Genomic DNA, 19,778 nt, shown 5'->3' with positions numbered 1-19,778 from the left:
TGGAGGGGTCGCCACTAGTCAGGTACAGCCCTCGAACGACTCTCGCACGCACCGGGCTACTTCTAAACTTCGCGGCATTGGAGGCGCGGCGGCTTACGTCTGGTCATCTCCGCGTCCGTTGGGTTTGTTGTTGTCGTTCGTCGGGGAGTACATGTAAGGATTGGAAAGTTCTCGCTAATGTGGACGCATTCGGATAGCGCGGATGCAACCCCTTAGGCATGCCCAAGTGCGATTCGCAAACGTGGCTCTACAACTTCTCCGCCAGCAGCCGCCTGTCGACATTCGGTTCATCAGGGAAGTTGCCTGCTTCGAAGATTGACAGATACATCGTTTCCAGACACCGCCTCGCTTGTCACCAAGCCGTCTGTTGTGTGCGCATCATGCCCTACCTTGGATGTTGCTCTTCGATACGGTCCGTTCAAGACAGGGACAGGGATACCACCATGAACTGCAACTTTCGATAAACACGGCCTCGCTCGAATACACCGGCTTTATACAACATCTAAAAGGCCGTGTCTCCAATGATAGCGTCGTTGTGGGACTGCCAAGGGGCACTTCTGGGTGCGCGGCGTTGCTCACCTCGAAGAAAGCGCATCGACGTATGCGGTAACGGTCACAGGATATACAGAAACATCTGCACACGCTTCTCATACGTTATTGCTCTGTAGCTACGAACCCGCGATCACCTTGCGGGTTTTGAGTGTAGCTGAATGAGCGTGGGCGTTAGCGTGAACTCGCGTTTCATCCATCAGCCCTGCCACCGTCCTTGCAAAACGCCAAATCCGCGCCGTTCAACACTTGACCCCGATATGGTTCCGGGAAACATTGCCAGTTCCCCCAGCAACTGGCGGGTGCAATTATGTCTGAGCTACATGATGGCCATGATATATTGTTATGATACACAGGAAGCATCGGTCTGCATGCCCTCTTCTTGATATCTGCACGTCTGCATCACTTCACTACATCTTTCGGTAGCCTTCTCAACTTGTACATTTTACCGAGGCTCGCACGCTAGCTCGATCATTTGCGATGGCCATGGAGATACCCCCGGTGTCCGGAGATAACGGCGACTCGTCCAAGCCTGGATTTCGCGTTCTGCCGCGAGAAATTCGTGACGAGATCTACGGATACTACTTCACGCTGGAAGATGGTTATACGTTCAACTCTAAGACGAAAAAGCTCCATCCTACGTGCAAGCTGAAGAACTCTCTAGCTCTCACATTGGCGAACAAGCAGATCAATCAAGAAACCCAGGGCCTCGCTCTGGAGCGCAACACGCTTCACTTCGCTACGTCATTCGCCCTCGAGACTAGCGACACGCTTGGAATGTTCGATTATCTCCTTAAGTATATCTCTACGACTCAGTCAAGACTCTTGCTACGACTGATCGCGAAATCGAACTGGGTTGCTTGCCAAGCTTACGCTCACGTTGAGAAGCACTACCCTCGCTTCTTACCTATCGTCAACCACGCCCGAGACGGGAACTATGATGATCTTTCAGCAGACAACAAATGCTGGAAGGAGACTCCGTCGATTGCCCGAGCGTTCGTTCAAGAGACCCTGCACTCTGTAGTAGGACATGAGAAGTTCCCCAAGCTTCCAGCCCGAGACCTAGGCCCTTCCATGGAACATTTCACGGTCGCGAACGCGCATTTCGAAGCCTGGCGTGTTCCCACTAAGGACGAAGTCGAGAACTTGGCATTCCGCACGCACCAGATCCCATCAGCGGAAGCGCTGTCGGCTAGGGCGCCAGTGCATCCGGATTCGGACGACTTTGATCGGATAAAGTTTTGGAACGGAGAAAAACACCGAAGTTCAGCCGCATCTCTTGCGATCCAGTTTATACAATCTCTGGAGGAAACATCAAGAGTCAAGATCAGGAGCGTTGTGCTGAATGAAGATCAGATCTCTGTGGCGTGGCCTGAGTCTCATGGTCGCGGCTTTATACCAATCTGCCAGGAGAACCCCCAAATCCGAATCAAGCGTCGTGTCAATCTTTGGGGAAACGCTGTTCTTGCAAGTTGCTCAGATGAATTTCCTCTCATAAACCTCATGACCCCTGATCACTCAGACCATGGATCCCCAGCAAGCGAACGTCTGCACGCCGGACTCATTAGTCACAAATGTTTCGCCCAGTGGTTAATGGAAGCGAACGCACTAGCGGATCTGGGGATGCCGGGAGGTTGTTTGGAACTATTTCTCGATGGCGACCCAATCCCAGGACCAACAGCCGAGCTTTTCAAGATTACATTGATGGATGCCGCCTGGCAGTTGGCATATGAGGACTTCAACCGCACCGCGGTACCAGATGGTGGGCTACTGGTCGACGAGCGTTGGCCTACATGTTATGTGATGCATGGGTACCCGCAAGCACTACAGGACATCATTAACGGGACTTCGATCGTGAAGTGCACCTTTGATACAGGATCGATGCCTGATTGGACCGTGGTCAGGCAAACTAACGCACAGCTATCGAGGCTTGGATGGGTAGAAAAGTGGAGAAACGACCATCAGGATGTGATCCTTAGTACCGAAACGCCTCTTCCCTCCTGGCTCGACTTACGACGTGAAGAGCATTTGCGGTTCCGAGTGTCATACAATGCGAAAAAGAAGCTGTGGGAAACCCGCCCCGATCAAGGTCGCCGTAACTACCACCCCAGTGCAGCAGCCAGGGAGCGTGTACGAATCGGAGCCCACAATGAGGTTGAGACGCAGGTATTGCTTCAGAACGTCGCTGCAAGAGCATTCCCCAACCGCACTGCAAGGCCAATATCTCGGGTGAGGCGAGAGCGAGACGAAAGACGACGAAGGGAAGGCTCCCAAGCTGTGGTGCAACCCTAAGATTGAGGTTGGCATGGTCGAGCGTGTGTCACCCGCGCCACGTGGCTGCTGGTACTCCTCGCTTATTTTCACGCTACTGAATGGTTTGCTTCGGTATAGCATTGTCGCGGCACATGGGTTGAGGTCTTGTTTTGTGTTCTGGAGGATATGTTGCCTACCTAGGTACGCATCCGCGGTCAGCCGTCATTTGTTCATCAATTATTTCGATCATCATATTGTAGATTCCGTAGTAATACATGCCATTTCGAACTCTGACGATTCAATCAAGGTCGTGCAATGCCGAAAGTCCCTCCCTGCAGTTGGGACGCTAGAGTCAGCCATGTGCCCCGCAATACTTTGACAGCAAGCATCCTTCTGCTTCCGAGGTCAGCTTGCAAAGTAGCATTCGTCGCTATGTTGAGATGCACCCTTCGCCAACACGCTGTGACGATGTGTTTACACTGTCGCGCTCTCACACGCCACTCGTCCGACACATCCACGGCTACCTAGGTAGTGTTTGCGACGACGTCAACTTCTGACAATGAGATGGTAAGCTCCGGCATGTCCCTAGGAAGGCAAGTTTCCCAAGCCGCGTACCACCTATCTATGGAGAAGCTTCATCTGGTAACCAAGTCGATCATTAGTCTGCTACCATAGTGCGCGTGTTGGGCTGTCAGTCGTTCGACATCTGCGCGTCCCGAGGTTGTGTGCACGCACTGCCACGGGCGCGAAGAAGCCGGCCCCAGCCACGTGCCAGCCTCGCCCACGTCGCGAACCCCACCTGGGCACCCAGGGTCTCAGGGAGCGCAATACATACACCCCGACTACACAGGCAGCGCTGCAGCGCAGTGCGCTGCAACCACACGTCGCATCGGCTCAAATGCTTACCAGCGCGGTGGTAGATGAACGCTGGCACGAGCTTCATCGTTCACACCAGCTCTAATGCGCCATACTGCCAAACTTTCGCCATCGCGTGAGCCGCGCTGTTGGCTCGCCAACGCGTGCCGGCGCGGTCAAATGCTAACCTTACCTACGGTCAGCATTTGGATTTGAATCTATCTAATGTGTTTCCACATTCCCGCAACTCCCTTGTCTAGCTCCTTCTCGGTACAAACACGCAACTACAACCTTGCTAGCACGAGCAGTTGCCAGCCTCCTCGCCGGCGCGTGTGCGTGACATGTGCTATCGTGTCTCCGTAGATGGTTGCTGGAGGCAACGAAGGAGGGAAAGGCGCGTGTCAAAACCTGGCCGTCATCTCGACATTGTGTTTGCAGGTCACACCGGCGGCTCACATTCCTTCCAACCCTAGCCCTGCGACAACTATCCCGAAAACCATTATGGTACAGCGAGCGCTTCCAACCTACCAGAGTTGGAAGTCAGATTTCATCAAATTACGCGCAAGGTCACCTGTTCCCTGGGCGAAAACTCCTCTCGGAAAACTACCACAAGAGCTGAGAGACGAGATTTATGGCTATTACTATACGGTTCCTGGCGGTTATGTTGTTAACCCATCTACCATTAAGTTAAGGGCGGCTAATGGCAAGCCCATAGATCTTTCACTAGGGTCAGTCTGTCTGGCGCTTCGTGCAGAGACTATGGGTGTGGCCTTCAAGATGAACGATGTTCACGCTACCACTACCTCGCCAGAATCGGAGTTCAGCGCGTCGGCCGCGCGTTGGAGTCAAGCTGTCAGACTCAATCATCTGCTGGACTGTGAAACCTTACGCGCTGCTAGCTCACTCATTACCGAGGACGTACGTCGCGACATCCTCGAAAAGTTTCCGGGGTATGGCAGTGTTCTCGAAAATCTGAACCGCGGTACGTATTGTTTTGCCTCGGGATCGATAATGAGTACCACCGACGGTCCATCTACGGAACGGAAATTCCTTCAATACGCGTTGGACCTCATACAGAGACAACCTGGCTTTCTAGCGAAAGTGGGGGAGGACTTGTTCAAGCTGAGAACCAAGGCAATGCTGAATGGCCCGTCAAGCCTGGACTATTGGCGCATGACGAACGAACCCGGCAGCATACTCGACCCAATCACATTGCCTCGGCTGAGGACTTTATTGGGAGCAGCGGGATACACGATTCATAGCTTTTCAGCAGCCGCAGTCATGATCGTCTTCCTGGCACGCTACATGCAGCTCCCTGTCTTCACGCAAATTCGTCAAGTACATTTGCATGAAGATCGGCCGTCGGCAGCATATCCAGAATGTCATACGGAGCCGTTTGTAAACTTTTTGGCGATCAATCCGAACCTCAAAGTTCACCGCCACGTCAGCTTGTGGCGCAATGTTTGGGCATCGGTATGTAAGGAAAGTGGTAACGGAGTAATGGACTTGAATGACATTTGTAAGTTGCCATGATGAGCTCCATTGCGAAAATCGTACTAATTCACTTGCAGTATCCGAAACAATGTTTCGCTGGATGAACGAAGCCGAGCAAGTCATTGCTAGTGTGGGTGGTGGTAGAAAAGTCTTCAAACTGGAGTTCGATTGCGACGGCATGCCTGATATCGCGAAAGAGATGTTTGATCTGGCACAAGAAGGTGCGGCATGGCAAGTTGCGATTGGCCTCTCGTTGCAGAAGATAGGATCCTCAGGCGACGCGCTCGAGTCGGGCTTTCTGAAACTGTTCTCATGGGATCCATCTGGCCTGCTCCACGATAAGCTACACCGGATGGAAGATCCCGCATCTCTATCGTGCAGCAACTTCCGTTTCGGAATGGATAGTGAGCTACGGGACTCTATTCTGCAGAACGATTGGTCTCGGCAAAAGTATACCGAGTTCTTCCGTCGGCGGAAGACATGTAACAGTCGATGGGAGAAGTTGTGGAGGGTACAAACAGCGGGAGAGTCATTCAGCGATCCGATAATTCTGGACTGAAGCGCATGGCTAAGTGTTCTTCGTTCTTGTCTTTTTTCTCTCGAAAACTCCTGTAATGTTGGCGTCTCGCTATCACTGCCCTTGGAATGTTATCTGTTGCTACCTCGTTTTGTTGAAGTCACATCGCGGCCTTACTTCCCGAGGTCATCCCCAGAACTCATCAATGAGATGATCAAAACGACCCCGCAGATCGCCGTGGGAGTTTGACCGAATAAGTTTGCTTTCTTCGGCATGTAGCGCGTCTCATTCGGACCGGCCCATGTTGCCAAATTCTATTCGAAACGTTGGAGCCGGAGTTGACGGATGTTGAGCGCTAGTAAGCCCTGGCCGTCGAACGAACCATGGATGACGGATGCGACGAATACGCGAGCACATGCTGCCCCCGCTACCTATCTGACAGGGCTCTTCCCTACTGAGTTCCAGGGGGCTCATAGTGTTTATCGTGAGGGGATATAACGAAACGATTGCCGTAGTTTCCTGCATCTTCAACATACACTTGTCTTTTGATCGTCGTTACGACTTATCTGTATGCATCTATATACAGCGCCGCCATTGAGGACATAATTGGTCTCCTCTGTACGTAACCCTTACCACAAGACTAACGGCTAGGCGCGCATGCTAACTCTTTTCAAGATCATCATTAGCGTCATCGGAACGTTCTATCGCGTTGTTTCTAGCAACATGGGTGCATTCACCTCGACGCCGAATGGAAGCCGGTGGAGACATTGTGCTGACCCGGACGATCTTTCCATCGAGCTGTTCGCGAAACATATCGAACTACTGAATAACGCTTACCGACACCCTTCCCATCCCGATGAGCGCCTTAAGTTCGAGGAGTTCATGGAAGTCGATTTGGAATGGCTCGAGAAATTCATGGCGGACCGCGGTCTGAATCCTGGAGATGCCTATTACATCACTCGAGTGCTTCGCGCGATGGTCTTCGCCAAAGACACGAATCCCAATATAATAGCTAGATTGGAACTAAATGGCGCCATCCTTGAACGAACCTGCCAAGATCAGGATGGCGACGCAGATGCCCTCCTCGCTGTATATCACGGAGAAGGCAAATACGTTCGTCCCGTCCCGAAGCCAGACTCACCCCACATCGTACTGCCTCCTATAGATGCGATCTGCGCACAAGAGATCATTTGCGATCGGGGCAGGAGTTGCTCGTACAAACACAATGGTGAAGAGCAATATCATATGGAAATTCCACAGAGAGGTGCGGGTAAGCATACTCATCACCGCGACGTGGTTGCAGACGCGATACAGGCTCTTCGTGCGTGGGATCCGGAGTTCTACAGACGTGGCAACACAGCGCTGAAAGGATGGTGCATGCAGGGTGGAATCCCGTGCAGAGCCCTCTTGGATGACGATGTACCCGTCGGGACAGGGAAAGCAGCTAGTCAACGGAGAAGGCGGCAACGTGCTAAGCAGAAGAGATCAGAGCAGGGTGTTGGACAATGATGCCGCTGGTAGCTACTTTCTGGAGGGATATAGTCCAATGTGCTGGTGATCGTTTGAAATCTTACGCTGTTGTTTCTAGTCCAATTCTTGCTTGTGATTTCCACCTATTGAGCCAAGTTGAGATTTCTGTAGCGCGCCTGCTGCCTCCACGCTAACGTTGGAAAAGATTGAACACCATAGACCCTACATTAATGTTAGGTCATCTACTCTGCATATGTTTGTCTTACTGTACTCTGCTGACTTGTTCATGTCTTCCTTGTATGCCCAGGTGAGGTGCCACTGTACATGAGTTTAACGTGACAGATGTCACGGCCTTTGCCGGCTCGTCCATCTAGCAGTAGTCGCGACTAATTATACTGAGGCTTTGTCAGTTGTTCGACAACGCTCCGTCGGCCAAGGATTTTGAACAAAGACTCTGGCCGGCAATGAAGCCTTGACAGGTGACCCACTGCCGTTGGCCATGTCAGAGAGGGCATCACGTGATACCATGCGGTCAGGCCCCGGGAGGCCTACGTGCCCAGCAACTCTCGGGAACAAGAACGTTACGCGCATGTCTCGGGCATTAGCTTTCCAACGATCACCGAGGCTCATCCAGATCGAGAACGAAGGTAACCATGGTATTGTGAGAACCGCTTCAGGTGCGCCTCGCTGCGCCGCGCTAGGACTGCGACCGAACGCCGGCGGGCCCTCGCGGTTTGTCGGGCTTGAAGCGCGGCCGCCCTCCCCCCCCCCAGAAACTCCTAACACCGCAACCTGTTCCCCAACTCGTCATCTATCAGCGACTGCAATGGCTCAATCTTCCAATCACATATCAAATCAAGCGAAGCAAGGTTTCGTCGGTTTGCCCGCAGAGCTTCGGGAAGAGATTTATGGGTATTACTTTAGGCTCGAAGATGGCTACACATTCAATCCCGCAACCAACAAGTTCGTCGCGTCGCATTCGGAGAAGAATGCCATGGCGCTCAGCACAGTCAACAAGCTTGTCGCGGTAGAAACGCGCGATTTCGTGGTCAAATACAACGAGCTCCACTTCGCCACAGTTCAGATACCTTCAGCCATTACCAAGGCGCCGCAGATGCACCACCTCCTCACCGAGCTATCCAATGCGCAAGACAGGGCTTTGCGAAGGCTGCTTGCAATGTCAAATTGCTATGACGAGGCCGCCCGTGTCTATGTTCGAGCAAACCATGCCCAATTCTTACCTCTTCTTGATCACGCAAACACAATGCGTCCCCATGATGTCGACGGGTACCGAGAACATTGGAAGGAAGTTCCATCTATCACCCGCGATTTCATAACAGCGACGATGGATACCATCAGGCCGCGGTTCTGCCTGGACTCGGTAGCACAGCCGTCGGAAGCACGGCATATCTATTTGAAACGCCTTTTGGAAGCTTCACAAGGCCAGCCATTCGAGCCATGGCGCATCCCCACAGACATAGAGCTTGACGAAATGCAAAGGAACATGGACACGATGCGACCATATGATCTCATGAATGAAGAATTCGTAGAGTGCAAGCAGCGGTTCTCAGCTGCCTCCGTCGCTATCCAATACATGAAGTCTCTTCGCCCGGAACTCCGGAAGAAGATACGAAGGATCGTATTGGAGGAAGAAGAAGGCTCCATTGCATGGCCTGAATGTCACGCTCGAGGCCTTATACCCTTCTGCCAAGAGAACAAAGATCTACGTATTGATCGCCGCATCGATATCTGGAAATTGATGTTCTCAAGGTCGTGGAATGTAATGGCAACGACAAGTAGCCAAACCATTGCTCCGTGGCTCATGGAAGCAGTCGTGTTGCTGAAGCTGGGCATGCCTCAACGTGCATTCAAATCAACATTCGTCGGCGATGCGAACCCATCACTGGCCACCCAAATCTTCGGCGTCGCCATGAAAGACGCAGCCTGGCAAGCCGCGCTTGAGAGGCGCACATTAGCCAATTTTGACCGAGCTATGATTCGAACAAGTCCGGCTTTCATCATGGCAGGATTTCCTAGAGCCATGCAGGATATCGCCGATGGAACGTCAATTGTAGATTGCAATTTCCCTATCGCAGCTCTACCCAATGAAACGGATGTGTCACGAAAGCATATACACTGGTCATTGAACAGATGGTCGAGGAGATGGATTGCGAGTCGTACCGAAATCAACACCTCCGGTCGTTGGCCGTCATATCAGGCGGTTATTGATCTGACGTTCGTACCAAACACGCAGGTGCTGCCAGCACCTGACTATTCATTGATCGACGATGTGCCAGGCTATCCAAACGACCATACACCAGTAGAAATTTCGTCACTCCAGTCGTTACTTCAGCCGGAGGATGACGACATCGAGCACGGTGGAGATATGCATGAGACTGCGTAGTCTGATGCAGGATACACTCATATGGAATTGAGACAGAGAAGTGATGAGAGTGTGCGAGAGAGGGCTGCGAAAAGATTATGTGATTGAGACCGCCAAGGAAGATTTGAGGGCTCATTAGGAGATGCGATGATGCTGTAACGATACATTTGAACAGGCATCTTATGCTCTTAATGTTTGGACATTGTCTACGCAGTCCGCGGATGAGTCAGTGATGAAAGCGGCTTGTCGTGGAGCTTGATCGCTGAATCAGGTCTTTTTCGACAGTCTAGGTAGTTAATGACATTGATAGAGTACTCTTGTTGGGGGTTTATCATCGGGTAGTGATGAAACCGCTGCCTATGGGGTTGTCGTCTTTCATCCCAGACCGTCGGAGCGCTGTGCCATCTGCGGCATGGAAAACGGCCCTTGTTTCTCGGGCCCCGCCACTGACGGCATGCACTCTTGGAATGGATGCATCTGACCGGTGCTTTCTGGGATGATGAAGCCGAATGCCTGCTTTTGTTGATATAAGGTCGGGCAAGAGATGCCTTCAGATGGCTAGTTCAAGGCATGCTGTTGAGTTGTTGAAAGCATCTACAGTATGGGCGGCGGGTCTCCAGGGCTCACCCCCAGCTCCCCGCGCCGCCTTGCCCTTACAGTACACGACGCGACTAGCACAATCACATCCCCTGAAACGGCCGACAGCACCCACATAGCACCGGCGCGTGAGCAGATGAACGATAATCCGCGCTCGAGCTTCCAGGTCGCCGGTTGCCCCATCGATGGCATCGGGCCGCCAGCGTCGCGTACACCGCGGCGTCCACATCTCAACGCGTGCGGACGCGACATGAAGCTACCTAGGTACGCTCAGCTTCACGTCCAACAGCCATTGCACCCTCGGACTCGCTGTGACGCCTCCATCTTTCCATACACATTTGCTACCCACACAGCAACAGTTACTCGGCAAAGCACGCCACCAATTGCGCTGAGATAGCCGCCTATCTCACGTCGTCGCACCCCCATCCTCACGAACGAGCAGCTACCGTCGCCTACAATCATCCAAGCATCTGGCTTGAAGATGACGCCCTCGATATCCCGAAAGCGCTCACGCTCCGGCTCGCCCAGCGAAGAACAGCCATCGAAACGTGCACACACTCAATCCTCGATATCAAGCGCCCTTGATGTTCACGCTACCCCCGACGAGACCGACCACAGCGCGGCGGGCGATCACTCGCCCTCCGTCCCCGCCACGAATAACTTGGAGGGGTTCTTGAAGTGGCCTCGCGAATTGCGCGAGCGAGTATATGAGTACTACTTCACCATGGAAGGTGGCTACCACTACAACTATACCACCAATACTCTCACGACTGAGCGCGGAGATTGCGTCAACTACCAACTTGGCCTGGTATGTCGCCGGATCGCCATCGAAACCCGCGAACTTCCGTTCAAGCTGAACGATGTCTGTTTCACTACAAGCTATTGCGAATCTACTTCGGAGAGAGCGGGCCATTTCGACATACTGCTGCGGACCATAGACGCAAACAAGAACTACCTGGTTCTCGGCAGCGCCGCATTTGGAGGCCAACTTGATAGCGCTCACGATCATGTAGCCAAGCATTTCCCGTTATACCGGAGCATCATTCCCAAACATATCGCGGCACTTTCGAGGTGGCCTATGGACTGGATCAAGGCGTTGGGTGAACCTGCTTCACAGAATCGTCGATTCACCTCCTCAGTACTGGACTACCTGGCGCAACTACCAAACTTTGATCAGTTCTCAACGACACAGGACTGTTGGACTGATGTGGTGCCAGATGTTCGCCGCATCGTGGACTCTCATGTCGACCCATGGTCGTTCCCTAGCCAAGACGATGTCGAAGAGATGAGCCGTACAGTACCCGACTCACTCCTGCCGGCATCGGCGAACTTTCCGAGACGTTACTGGGACCGATTAAAGTATCGCTTCTCTGCCGCTGCTATCGCTATCCACTTCCTTGATAGTCTACCCACCGCTGTACGCAAGCGAATGCACGCCATCACCCTGCATGAGAAACACGTTTCTGTCGGGCAACCAGAGTGCCATGCGGAGGGTCTCATCCCGTTCTGTAAAGAAAATCCACAACTGCGTATCGCGCGTGTTGTGGACCTTTGGGGGAACGTGTTGCAAACACGCTCCGATCCTCTCTACAAGGTTGTTTCCACCTATCGAGAATCCCCAGACCCGGGTCTCCGGAAATTGCGTGCTGAGCATGTCACTGAAGCTATTGCAGCATGGGTGATGGAGGCCCTCGCCCTGATCAAGCTAGGCATGCCAGTGGGCATGTTCTCGCTAATCCTCGACGGCGCTCTCCAACCGAACAAGACATTCCATGTATTCCAGACTGTACAGGTAGATATTGCGTGCCAGAAAGCCTTCGAACTCCACTGTGCCAACCCACAGACCTGGGTCCATAAGCCTAGCGCTGTTCGGTGGTATGAGACCAGGAAGAGCCCATGTTATATCATGAAGGGCTTTCCACAGGCCATGCAAGATATCCTCGACGACAAAGTTGTTAGTGTGGAATGCAACTTCACAGTTCCACCACCCCTTCCTCCCGTCTTCGATCCAGTAGCCTTACAATGGCCCTCTGTCTGGCAACACTTTCCTTCTTTCGACGATTGGGCACTCCTCAAAAAGAACAACCATGGCGCCGACCACGACACCGAAGAGCCTTTGAAAGGGTGGCTGTCGCTGCGCATGAAGAATCTAATTTCCGATGGCGTGCAGAATGAGGGCTCCATCTGGTGATGCGGGTCGCAATGATGGAGAGTCAACGTGCTTAGTGATCACAATCCTTGTTTCTTACTACTATGTTGATATGTCTCTCCCTTCCATCGAATGCGATGGGTCACCAAAGGAGTACGTAGCGCGAATCAACTACTTTCCAGAGCCTTACGTCAACGACTATGTCTGTCTCGTGCTGCCTCCATCGACGATTATCAGTCCGTGCACGTGTTCATGTTCCAAGCGCCACGGGCACTTACCTGGGGTAAACACCTGCCGAGACCCCTCCAATGCTGTGCATCACAACTGGCCTCACGTCTTCATCGAATACTTGCGCTCGCTACGAATTCGCGTACTGTGATTATAAGGACAGGCAACGTTACAAACGCAAGGTTCGATGGAAGCGCATGACTATACACACTTTCGCTGAGATTATCGCCCGCGGAACCAGCCCTAGCCCATTGGTTTTCGGAAGGGCCACGACCCAACATGTCGGAACCGGACAGGTCGCCCACGGCACCAAACATCTCGATATCTGAAGCAGACGACGGCGTCAAAGCGTCTGATTCGCTCTCCAATAGCTACCTCGGCAGGCTACCACAGGAGTTGCGAGACGAGGTTTACAAGCATTACTTCACGACGCGTGGTGGCTATCGCATCGATCCCATCACGAACACCTTGCGCGCAGTTGATAGAAATCCCATTAATCTGTCATTGAGATTAACATGCCACGCGATCGCGAAAGAGACGGAAGGGTTAGCGCTCCAATACAACACCATCCACGCCACGACTACCGAAGAGAAGCGCTTCGCAAAGGCAGTTTACAACTCGTGGAGAGTAACAACAGGGCATTCCTTCGATCGTCACAAGGCTCTGGTGGAGCTCTCTAGATGCATTACCCCAAGTGTAGCCGATGAGATCCTGGAAGGGTTCCCTCAGTATAGGGACGCGCTGCAGGCGTTGATAGCAAACAGAAATAGGGAGGGGCCAGGTAGGGAATACATGCGCTGCACTCCTCCCACAGCTACAGAGGCCTGGTCTACGGAGCTGAAGTTCGTCTCTCGCGCCGTGAAAATAATGAAAGAGCGCTTGGATCTCCCCGGAACACTCTTCAGAGCTATAAGCCAACTGCATTTCTGGGTGCTATCAGAGACCGATCCGGAGCAGCAAGCGCCCTGTTGGGAATTCCAGAGGAAAACGAACCCTTTCGAAATCGCTTTCAGCCGGATCGATGGAAGGCCTGTTATGAAAGAATATAAACCGTCATCGTGCTTCTCCGCAGCGGCCGTGGCAATATGATTCTGGAACGCCCTCGATCCGAAGACCCGCAGGCAAATCCGACGATTCGATATAGACGAGGAGAGGCGCTCCAGATTTTTCCCGATGTGCCATGCGGAAGGTTTCATCCCGTTGTGGCGAGAGAACCCTAAGCTTCGCATCAATCGTCGCGTCAATCTCATGAATACCATTGTCGAAGAAGCTCGTCAACCTCATATGAAAGCTTGGCATCGGCAGCATGCGCATCATGCAGACAGTAGGTGTTGTGGAAGCTCAAAGCTCAAGATTAAGGCTGACAGGCGCACAGAACTGAAGACACTTTGGGATTGGATTGCCGAGTTCAAAGCAGTACATGCGGCATTTGACATACCTAAGGGGGCTTTAAGCCTCACCTTTTACTCTGACGCGTCGCCTGAAGGCACTAAAGAGATAGCCAATGTCATTCAAGAAGCAGCAGCCTGGCAGATGGCGCTCGACAAAGTAGCGAAGAACGGAAACGCAGGTAACACGCATGCTTTTGGCTTCAATTACTCGGATTACCTCTGGGATCCACGCGGGCTGGCGTGGCAGGAATTGAAGGACATATCAAAGGGTTCCTCGGTGATCAAGTGCGACTTTGATATGGGCCAGTCTATGGACCCAAAGGACTTGTATGATGGCAGTGGTCGCTGGCCGCATGAGAGATGGAATAGCCACTGTGCTGTGAATGACTCCAACAGTTGGCGGCTTACGTGGCAAGTACGATAACATCCATCGGTCGCATTCCACGATATCAATGAAGCAGAACATTACCAGGCACAGAAGTAGTGATAAATGCGACATTCTCAATTAATCTTTCAACTAAGCGAACCTTGCATCACGTATCTGTGACACCACATCCCCCAAAAGTCTACCCTACGACCCCCCAAACCCCTTCTCCAACCCCCTCAGCCAAATCCCCGCCGCATACGCCCCCGGATCAGGAATCTTACTCCTCTCACTCCCATCCTCACTAATATACGTCGCGCGCCCAAACTTGGCCTTCATATCCTTTGTGCTATCCGCCTTCTTCTCCGCAACATCCACACTCTTGCTCAGATCCTTGCTCTGAGCCAACGTAGTGATGAACGGGATCAGAACGTCCATGACCGTCCTATCGCCTTCCCGTGCACTAGTGTAGTTCTTGAGGTTCTCGAGAGCGGCAGAAGCGGAAGACGCGAGTGTGGAGATATCCAGCGGTGCGTTTTGGGATAGTGTGGCTTTTGACAGCGCGTTGGTGAAGGCGGTGACGAGGATGGAGAGGATGGCGCCGAGGGAGCCGCCGACGTCTTCGACGTTTTCGCCTATGCTTTCGAGGAGCGCGAGGATGGGTGGTGGGCTGCTTTCTACAGCGTCGATGTTGGCGAGGATGGATTTGCAGACGCCGGCTACGGCCTCGCCGCAGTCGCCGTCGCCCATTTGCAGGTCGTATTGTGTGATTGTGGGTTCGGCTGCGAGGGCGGCTTTGCAGGCTTGACGGAGCGCGGGGATGAGGGAGGGCGGTGTTGCGGGGCCCTTGTGGAGGAGGGATTTGTCGGCTGCGGCGGCGTTGGCTTTGTTGCGGAGCTCTTCGGTTTCCTTGTTGATGTTGATGGGCTGGTAGCCGTTCTTTGGCCATGCTGGGGCGTTTGTGGGTGCGTCCAGCAACTCCATGACGTCCTCGTCCTTGAGGTCCATGGCCTTTGCCATGCCGCTCATGTTGCCTAATGTGATGCTGAAGCCCTGGGCGTTGAGTGATGTCTCCAGCACGCCGGCGTAGATGCGTGTTGGGACGATCTTCCAGTCGCGCTTCAGGGCTATCAAGGCGAGGTTCACCAGGGCGTCGAATTCGAGGTTCGATAGGCCACCGAAGTTATTGACGAGCATGACAACGTTGTCATTAGGGTTGAAGGTGACGAATGCGCGGTCGGAATCGGAGGGGTCGAGGAGGTAGCGGAGCATCTCTTTGATGACGTCTTCGGGGCTGGGCATAGGAGAGATGGTTCTTAGGCCCTGGTGAAAGTCAGCTTGAGGTTCTTGGGACGGCGTAATTGGAGCTGATGAAACTTACAGGCTCGTTATGAATACCCATACCAACCACACAAGCATCGTCCTGCACACTCTCGAAAGCCTCCCGACCCGGTACGTGGCAATGATCGAGACTCGTGCCAATAGTAACCAGCTGCGAGTTACCCAACTCGCCAATCTTCCGACACCGCTCGAAAGCCCAGCCTTTCTGTGATGCAGCACCAGCAAGCTTGATGACCAACAGGTTACCAGCCAATCCTCTCCTTCCAACCTTGCCGCTCTTCTCGCGGCCCAAGGCAGCGTCTTCCGCCATGCACACAACGTCGACTTTGTATCCTAGTGCTTGTCCCTTTTCTCTGGCAAGACCGAAATGCAGCATGTCTCCTGTGTAGTTCGTGATACACAATATGACGCCCTCATTACTCGGCACGTTCCGTATTCCAGCCATGATCTGCTTGGTGCTAGGAGAAGCGAAGATGTCACCACATACAGCAGCTGACAGCATGCCGTCGCCGACGAAGCCGGACCATGCCGGCTCGTGTCCTGAGCCGCCGCCAGAAACGATGGTGACCTGATTCGGAGGGTGTGAGAGGTTGTAAACGACGCGGTTGGCCTCATCGAGCGCCATGTGTGAGTTGCGCGTGCATAATGAGCGCAGATTGTGGAGGACCACGCCTTCAGGGTTGGGGAAGAAATGCTTTCTTGACATTGTAGCGCTTCGTATGAATATTTGTAGTACTCAAAAGTCTGAAGGTTGTTAGCGACTGTAATTTGTTCGACAACCGTAGTGTGAAGCTGGAGATTGCTGAAGAACGTACCTCAATGCAATCACGTATGCCAACGTGTACACAACTCGAAAATAGCGGAATTAGATCCAAGAAATCAAGACACGCGGCGTACCGCCAATTCAGCCGGGCATCGTGCCTTTTAAACAAGTCCCCCGCATCCCCCGCCTCGATCAACATCATGACCATGAACCCCGCTCGTGGGCACCCCGTCAACTCAATTTTCGGTGCCAGGTACTCAACACGCGTCTAGAGGCCTAAAAACGCGCTCAAATTAGCCCGAAACGATGTCAGAATGATATGCTAGGCTTGGGTATACTGCATTCAGATAAGTGGGCTGCTGGAAGCTGGGGAGAGGGTCGTGTTTGCGCCGGGGTTGCCGCTTTGGGGATGCCGGGTGGAAGCTTGGCTTTTGTGGAGGAAGCTCGCATCGGTCGGAGCTCCGAGAGCTATTAGGTCGGCGCCTCGCGACGAGACGCTGGTAGTACCTGCAGTATCCGCGCGGTTCATAGAAGCTTGCACTTTTGCGGAATAATTCTGTACCTTGTAAGAGACGTGTGTAACCCTGTCAAATTCGATTTGGAGCATGTAGGCGAGTTGATCGTATTGATATCGTCGCAAAAGGTAGCGGGCTATGATCGATCGCTCCTCAATACCTCCAAATGTCAAGAGCGCCGCGCCCACAACTCTCCGTTGTCCAGTGTCCACACTTCATGACAAGCAACGGAGCAATCCATTCAGGAAAAGAAAGATCCCAATCAAGACCATGACCCGCTCGTCAAGCATGATCATATAGTCACATATGATCCTCTAGTCAAACATGATCTTCTTGCCCTTCAACAGTGTGCCACCGAGCAGTTTGCCAACTGCGTATCCAATGTAAGCGCCGGTAACGATGGTGACGGGCCACTTCTGCCATTCGTGGTCCCTGCGTTTCGTTAGCTATGCCCACTGCATATACGTTGTGGTCTCCATTCTCGACGCTCGAGTCAGTCAAGTACTCACCAATCCAAGGGGATAGGTACAGCGCCCAGCCATGCACCAAGCACGGTACCAATCAGTCCTCCGTAAACTTCATCCATCGGCAGAAGTAGCGCGATGATCTGCCTCCAAGTCTCGCCGTCTACACCGTGTACGTATACCAGGGGAAGTGTGCTGAGCAGCGCGATGTGGGCTCCAGCGAGGAGGGTGTGCATGTGATGCGTGGTGGCAGGCGCGCCGAAGAGAACGAGGGTCGCGGTGAGGAGCGGTGTTGCGGCGAGCGTGGTAAGGAGGAGTGATAAGAATGCCGGCTGTCTCCGTAGTCAGTAATGTTTCTTTCGGATATGCTGTCGAAAGCTCAATGTAGGCTGTACGAGTGGGAGTGTAGACGTACAACAATCTTCGAGTTGAGCCCCTGCTCCAGCTTGCCCGGTGCCTTCCCCTTCTTCTCACCAGGCTTCTTGTTCTTTAAAGAAGGCGTGCCTCCTGTCGGGGGCAGGCATACTGCTAGAAAGGCAATTTGCAGCACGGCGAGCGGCGCCAGAGTGGAAAGGAGCGTTGGCACCGGGTCCGCAACTAGGGCAGGGAACTTGAAGGCATAGACCGAGAGTACGAGTATCGGGTGTATATGCGTGTAAATTCGCGCACTATCGTTCTTCAATGGCTCAATTGGCGGCGCCGTGGAGGGTTGAACCTTTGCCGTCGCGTTGGCGTTGATGACAGTTGTGCTGGCCATGTTTACGAATGAAGTGGAGGAAAGATGGCGCGCGCTGGGGGCAAAGTGATAGAGCTATCAATTGATAAGGCGACGTAATGTGAGCAGCGTCTGAAGGAGCGGAAGTGGCGCCTGGCCTATCGGTGTGCTGTGGTCGCGGGTACTGCGGAGAGATGTCGCGCATCGGAAAGTTTCGTGATGATGTCCGTGCTGTTCGCTCATTGGACAGACAGCAGACCCTCACTCGAGCACCTCCATGGTTCATATGAGGTGGTAAACACATGTGAACTTTGATAAAATTCATTGAGTGCTTATCTGTCTTGACCTTTTCTTCATCCGTCTCGTGGCATGTTTCTCGTGCGACATGTATCTGGGTAGTAGCATTCCTTCAGCATCACCTTGCAGACATCTACTGCTTCTGCTCGCCCTTCTTCGGCAACAGGTTCCTCAAAGACAGATCGTAGACTACGTCCTCCACGTCCTTAACCCTGTACTTCAGTCCGTCGCTGCGGCGGCGCAAGCTGTCGTTCTTGAGGTTGAGGATCTGGAAACCTGCGTGCAAGTCCTTGACGAACTGGTTGATGAGAAGCGGACGCTCGTAATCGCCGAGAGTGACAGCGTTACGTGCGAGACGTGTCTGTCATTGTCAGCGTTGATGCGGGTTGGAGCTGAGCGAGGCAACGAACCAGTTCTTCGACGAGCGTCATGAGAGAATGGAGGTACTCTTCGAGCGAGAGGTGGAACTCATCGCGGTCCTTGAGGTTCACGGGGACTGCCATGGTTAGCGATGCGCATGTGCACCATAATCCTGAACATACTCTTGAAGATCTCGCCGAGCTCCTCGATGGTCAAGAGACGGCCGCACTGTACCTCGCCACCATCGTACTTGTAGCCGCCGAGCCAGCCCCAGAACAGAGCGCTCTCGCACTATCGTGTTGTTAGCATTGCGATGACGATATCGTGTGATTGATGAGCTTACTGCGCCCTGCATCTGACGGCTCCACATGTTGTTGAACTTGTAATACGGCATCTTTGACGCAGCCTGCGACAGCTTGCCGACAGTGTCAATCACATTTTCGATAGGCTCTTGTGCAGCTTTGAGGATGTCGGGTACTGCAGTCTGATTAGTCGCGGGTCGTTGGACAGGCGAAGAGCGACTCACGCTCGTTGACCGGCGTCGAGTGGGCTCTCGACAGCACGAAAGAGACATTGCGGTCTAAGCGCTGTCAGCATAGTTCAATACTCGTATTGGATATGCTTACTGTGCTTTTCAAGCGCCTGGATGATGTCGCGCAGTTCCTGTCGCGTTGTGAGTACGCTGTCACGTGCAGCTCCATGGGCCGCCACTTACATCCCGGGTCGCAGTGTCTTCGTCTACGCGCGCCTGAAGATCCTGAAAGATGGCCGGATTGACCATGCCTGAATTCGCTGCCATCGTGACGTGTATTTCGAAATCGGGGTGTTGTTGCAAGAAAGTTCGTGTTGTGGGTTAAGCCGACGTTGTTTGTCACGGCAAGCTACGAAATTTCGGTCTCTCACTACTCACCACGCAAAGTTGCTTTTACTCAGCTGTAAGCGCATCAAATAGGCTAGGTGTTCTTTCCAGAGTAGCAACTTGACCGGACAGCGTGAGTGCACACTGAATGAGTTGAGCACAATTGTGCTACGGTTGGAATGCGGTGCTTTCAAGGGCAGGTGAGCATGCGTGC

The 19,778-nt window shown here is 53.0% G+C and overlaps 7 protein-coding genes across 7 annotated transcripts; 4 read left to right on the top strand and 3 right to left on the bottom strand.

Annotated features, from left to right (window-relative positions):
- Window positions 1-1,035: 1,035 nt before the first annotated feature.
- On the top strand, window positions 1,036-2,143 carry J4E88_000103 (uncharacterized protein; the record flags this gene model as incomplete). Its single annotated transcript, XM_049393784.1, has 2 exons — window positions 1,036-2,010; window positions 2,072-2,143. The coding sequence occupies 2 exons, from the start codon at window positions 1,036-1,038 to the stop codon at window positions 2,141-2,143; spliced, it is 1,047 nt and encodes a 348-aa protein (XP_049259613.1).
- Window positions 2,144-5,157: 3,014 nt separating this feature from the next.
- Window positions 5,158-5,710, top strand: J4E88_000102 (uncharacterized protein; the record flags this gene model as incomplete). Its single annotated transcript, XM_049393783.1, has 2 exons — window positions 5,158-5,176; window positions 5,229-5,710. 2 exons carry the CDS (start codon window positions 5,158-5,160, stop codon window positions 5,708-5,710), a joined length of 501 nt encoding a protein of 166 aa, XP_049259612.1.
- A 2,254-nt stretch (window positions 5,711-7,964) lies between these two features.
- J4E88_000101 (uncharacterized protein) lies at window positions 7,965-9,542 on the top strand (the record flags this gene model as incomplete). Its single annotated transcript, XM_049393782.1, has 1 exon — window positions 7,965-9,542. The coding sequence occupies one exon, from the start codon at window positions 7,965-7,967 to the stop codon at window positions 9,540-9,542; it is 1,578 nt and encodes a 525-aa protein (XP_049259611.1).
- A 1,057-nt stretch (window positions 9,543-10,599) lies between these two features.
- J4E88_000100 (uncharacterized protein) lies at window positions 10,600-12,309 on the top strand (the record flags this gene model as incomplete). Its single annotated transcript, XM_049393781.1, has 1 exon — window positions 10,600-12,309. The coding sequence occupies one exon, from the start codon at window positions 10,600-10,602 to the stop codon at window positions 12,307-12,309; it is 1,710 nt and encodes a 569-aa protein (XP_049259610.1).
- Window positions 12,310-14,457: 2,148 nt separating this feature from the next.
- J4E88_000099 (uncharacterized protein) lies at window positions 14,458-16,297 on the bottom strand (the record flags this gene model as incomplete). Its single annotated transcript, XM_049393780.1, has 2 exons — window positions 14,458-15,573; window positions 15,632-16,297. 2 exons carry the CDS (start codon window positions 16,295-16,297, stop codon window positions 14,458-14,460), a joined length of 1,782 nt encoding a protein of 593 aa, XP_049259609.1.
- Window positions 16,298-17,183: 886 nt separating this feature from the next.
- J4E88_000098 (uncharacterized protein) lies at window positions 17,184-18,090 on the bottom strand (the record flags this gene model as incomplete). The annotated part of the gene is made up of 3 exons (XM_049393779.1): window positions 17,184-17,301; window positions 17,379-17,665; window positions 17,749-18,090. 3 exons carry the CDS (start codon window positions 18,088-18,090, stop codon window positions 17,184-17,186), a joined length of 747 nt encoding a protein of 248 aa, XP_049259608.1.
- Window positions 18,091-18,478: 388 nt separating this feature from the next.
- Window positions 18,479-19,504, bottom strand: J4E88_000097 (uncharacterized protein; the record flags this gene model as incomplete). Its single annotated transcript, XM_049393778.1, has 7 exons — window positions 18,479-18,706; window positions 18,756-18,841; window positions 18,888-18,996; window positions 19,049-19,182; window positions 19,232-19,285; window positions 19,332-19,368; window positions 19,421-19,504. The coding sequence occupies 7 exons, from the start codon at window positions 19,502-19,504 to the stop codon at window positions 18,479-18,481; spliced, it is 732 nt and encodes a 243-aa protein (XP_049259607.1).
- Window positions 19,505-19,778: the final 274 nt, after the last annotated feature.

Source organism: Alternaria novae-zelandiae (assembly GCF_023758075.1).
Source record: "Alternaria novae-zelandiae strain BMP 2774 chromosome Unknown scaffold_1, whole genome shotgun sequence".
Classification (NCBI taxonomy): domain Eukaryota; kingdom Fungi; phylum Ascomycota; class Dothideomycetes; order Pleosporales; family Pleosporaceae; genus Alternaria; species Alternaria novae-zelandiae.
The sequence above is the reverse complement of the archived record's forward strand: the minus strand, read 5'-3'. Positions and strand labels throughout refer to the sequence as shown.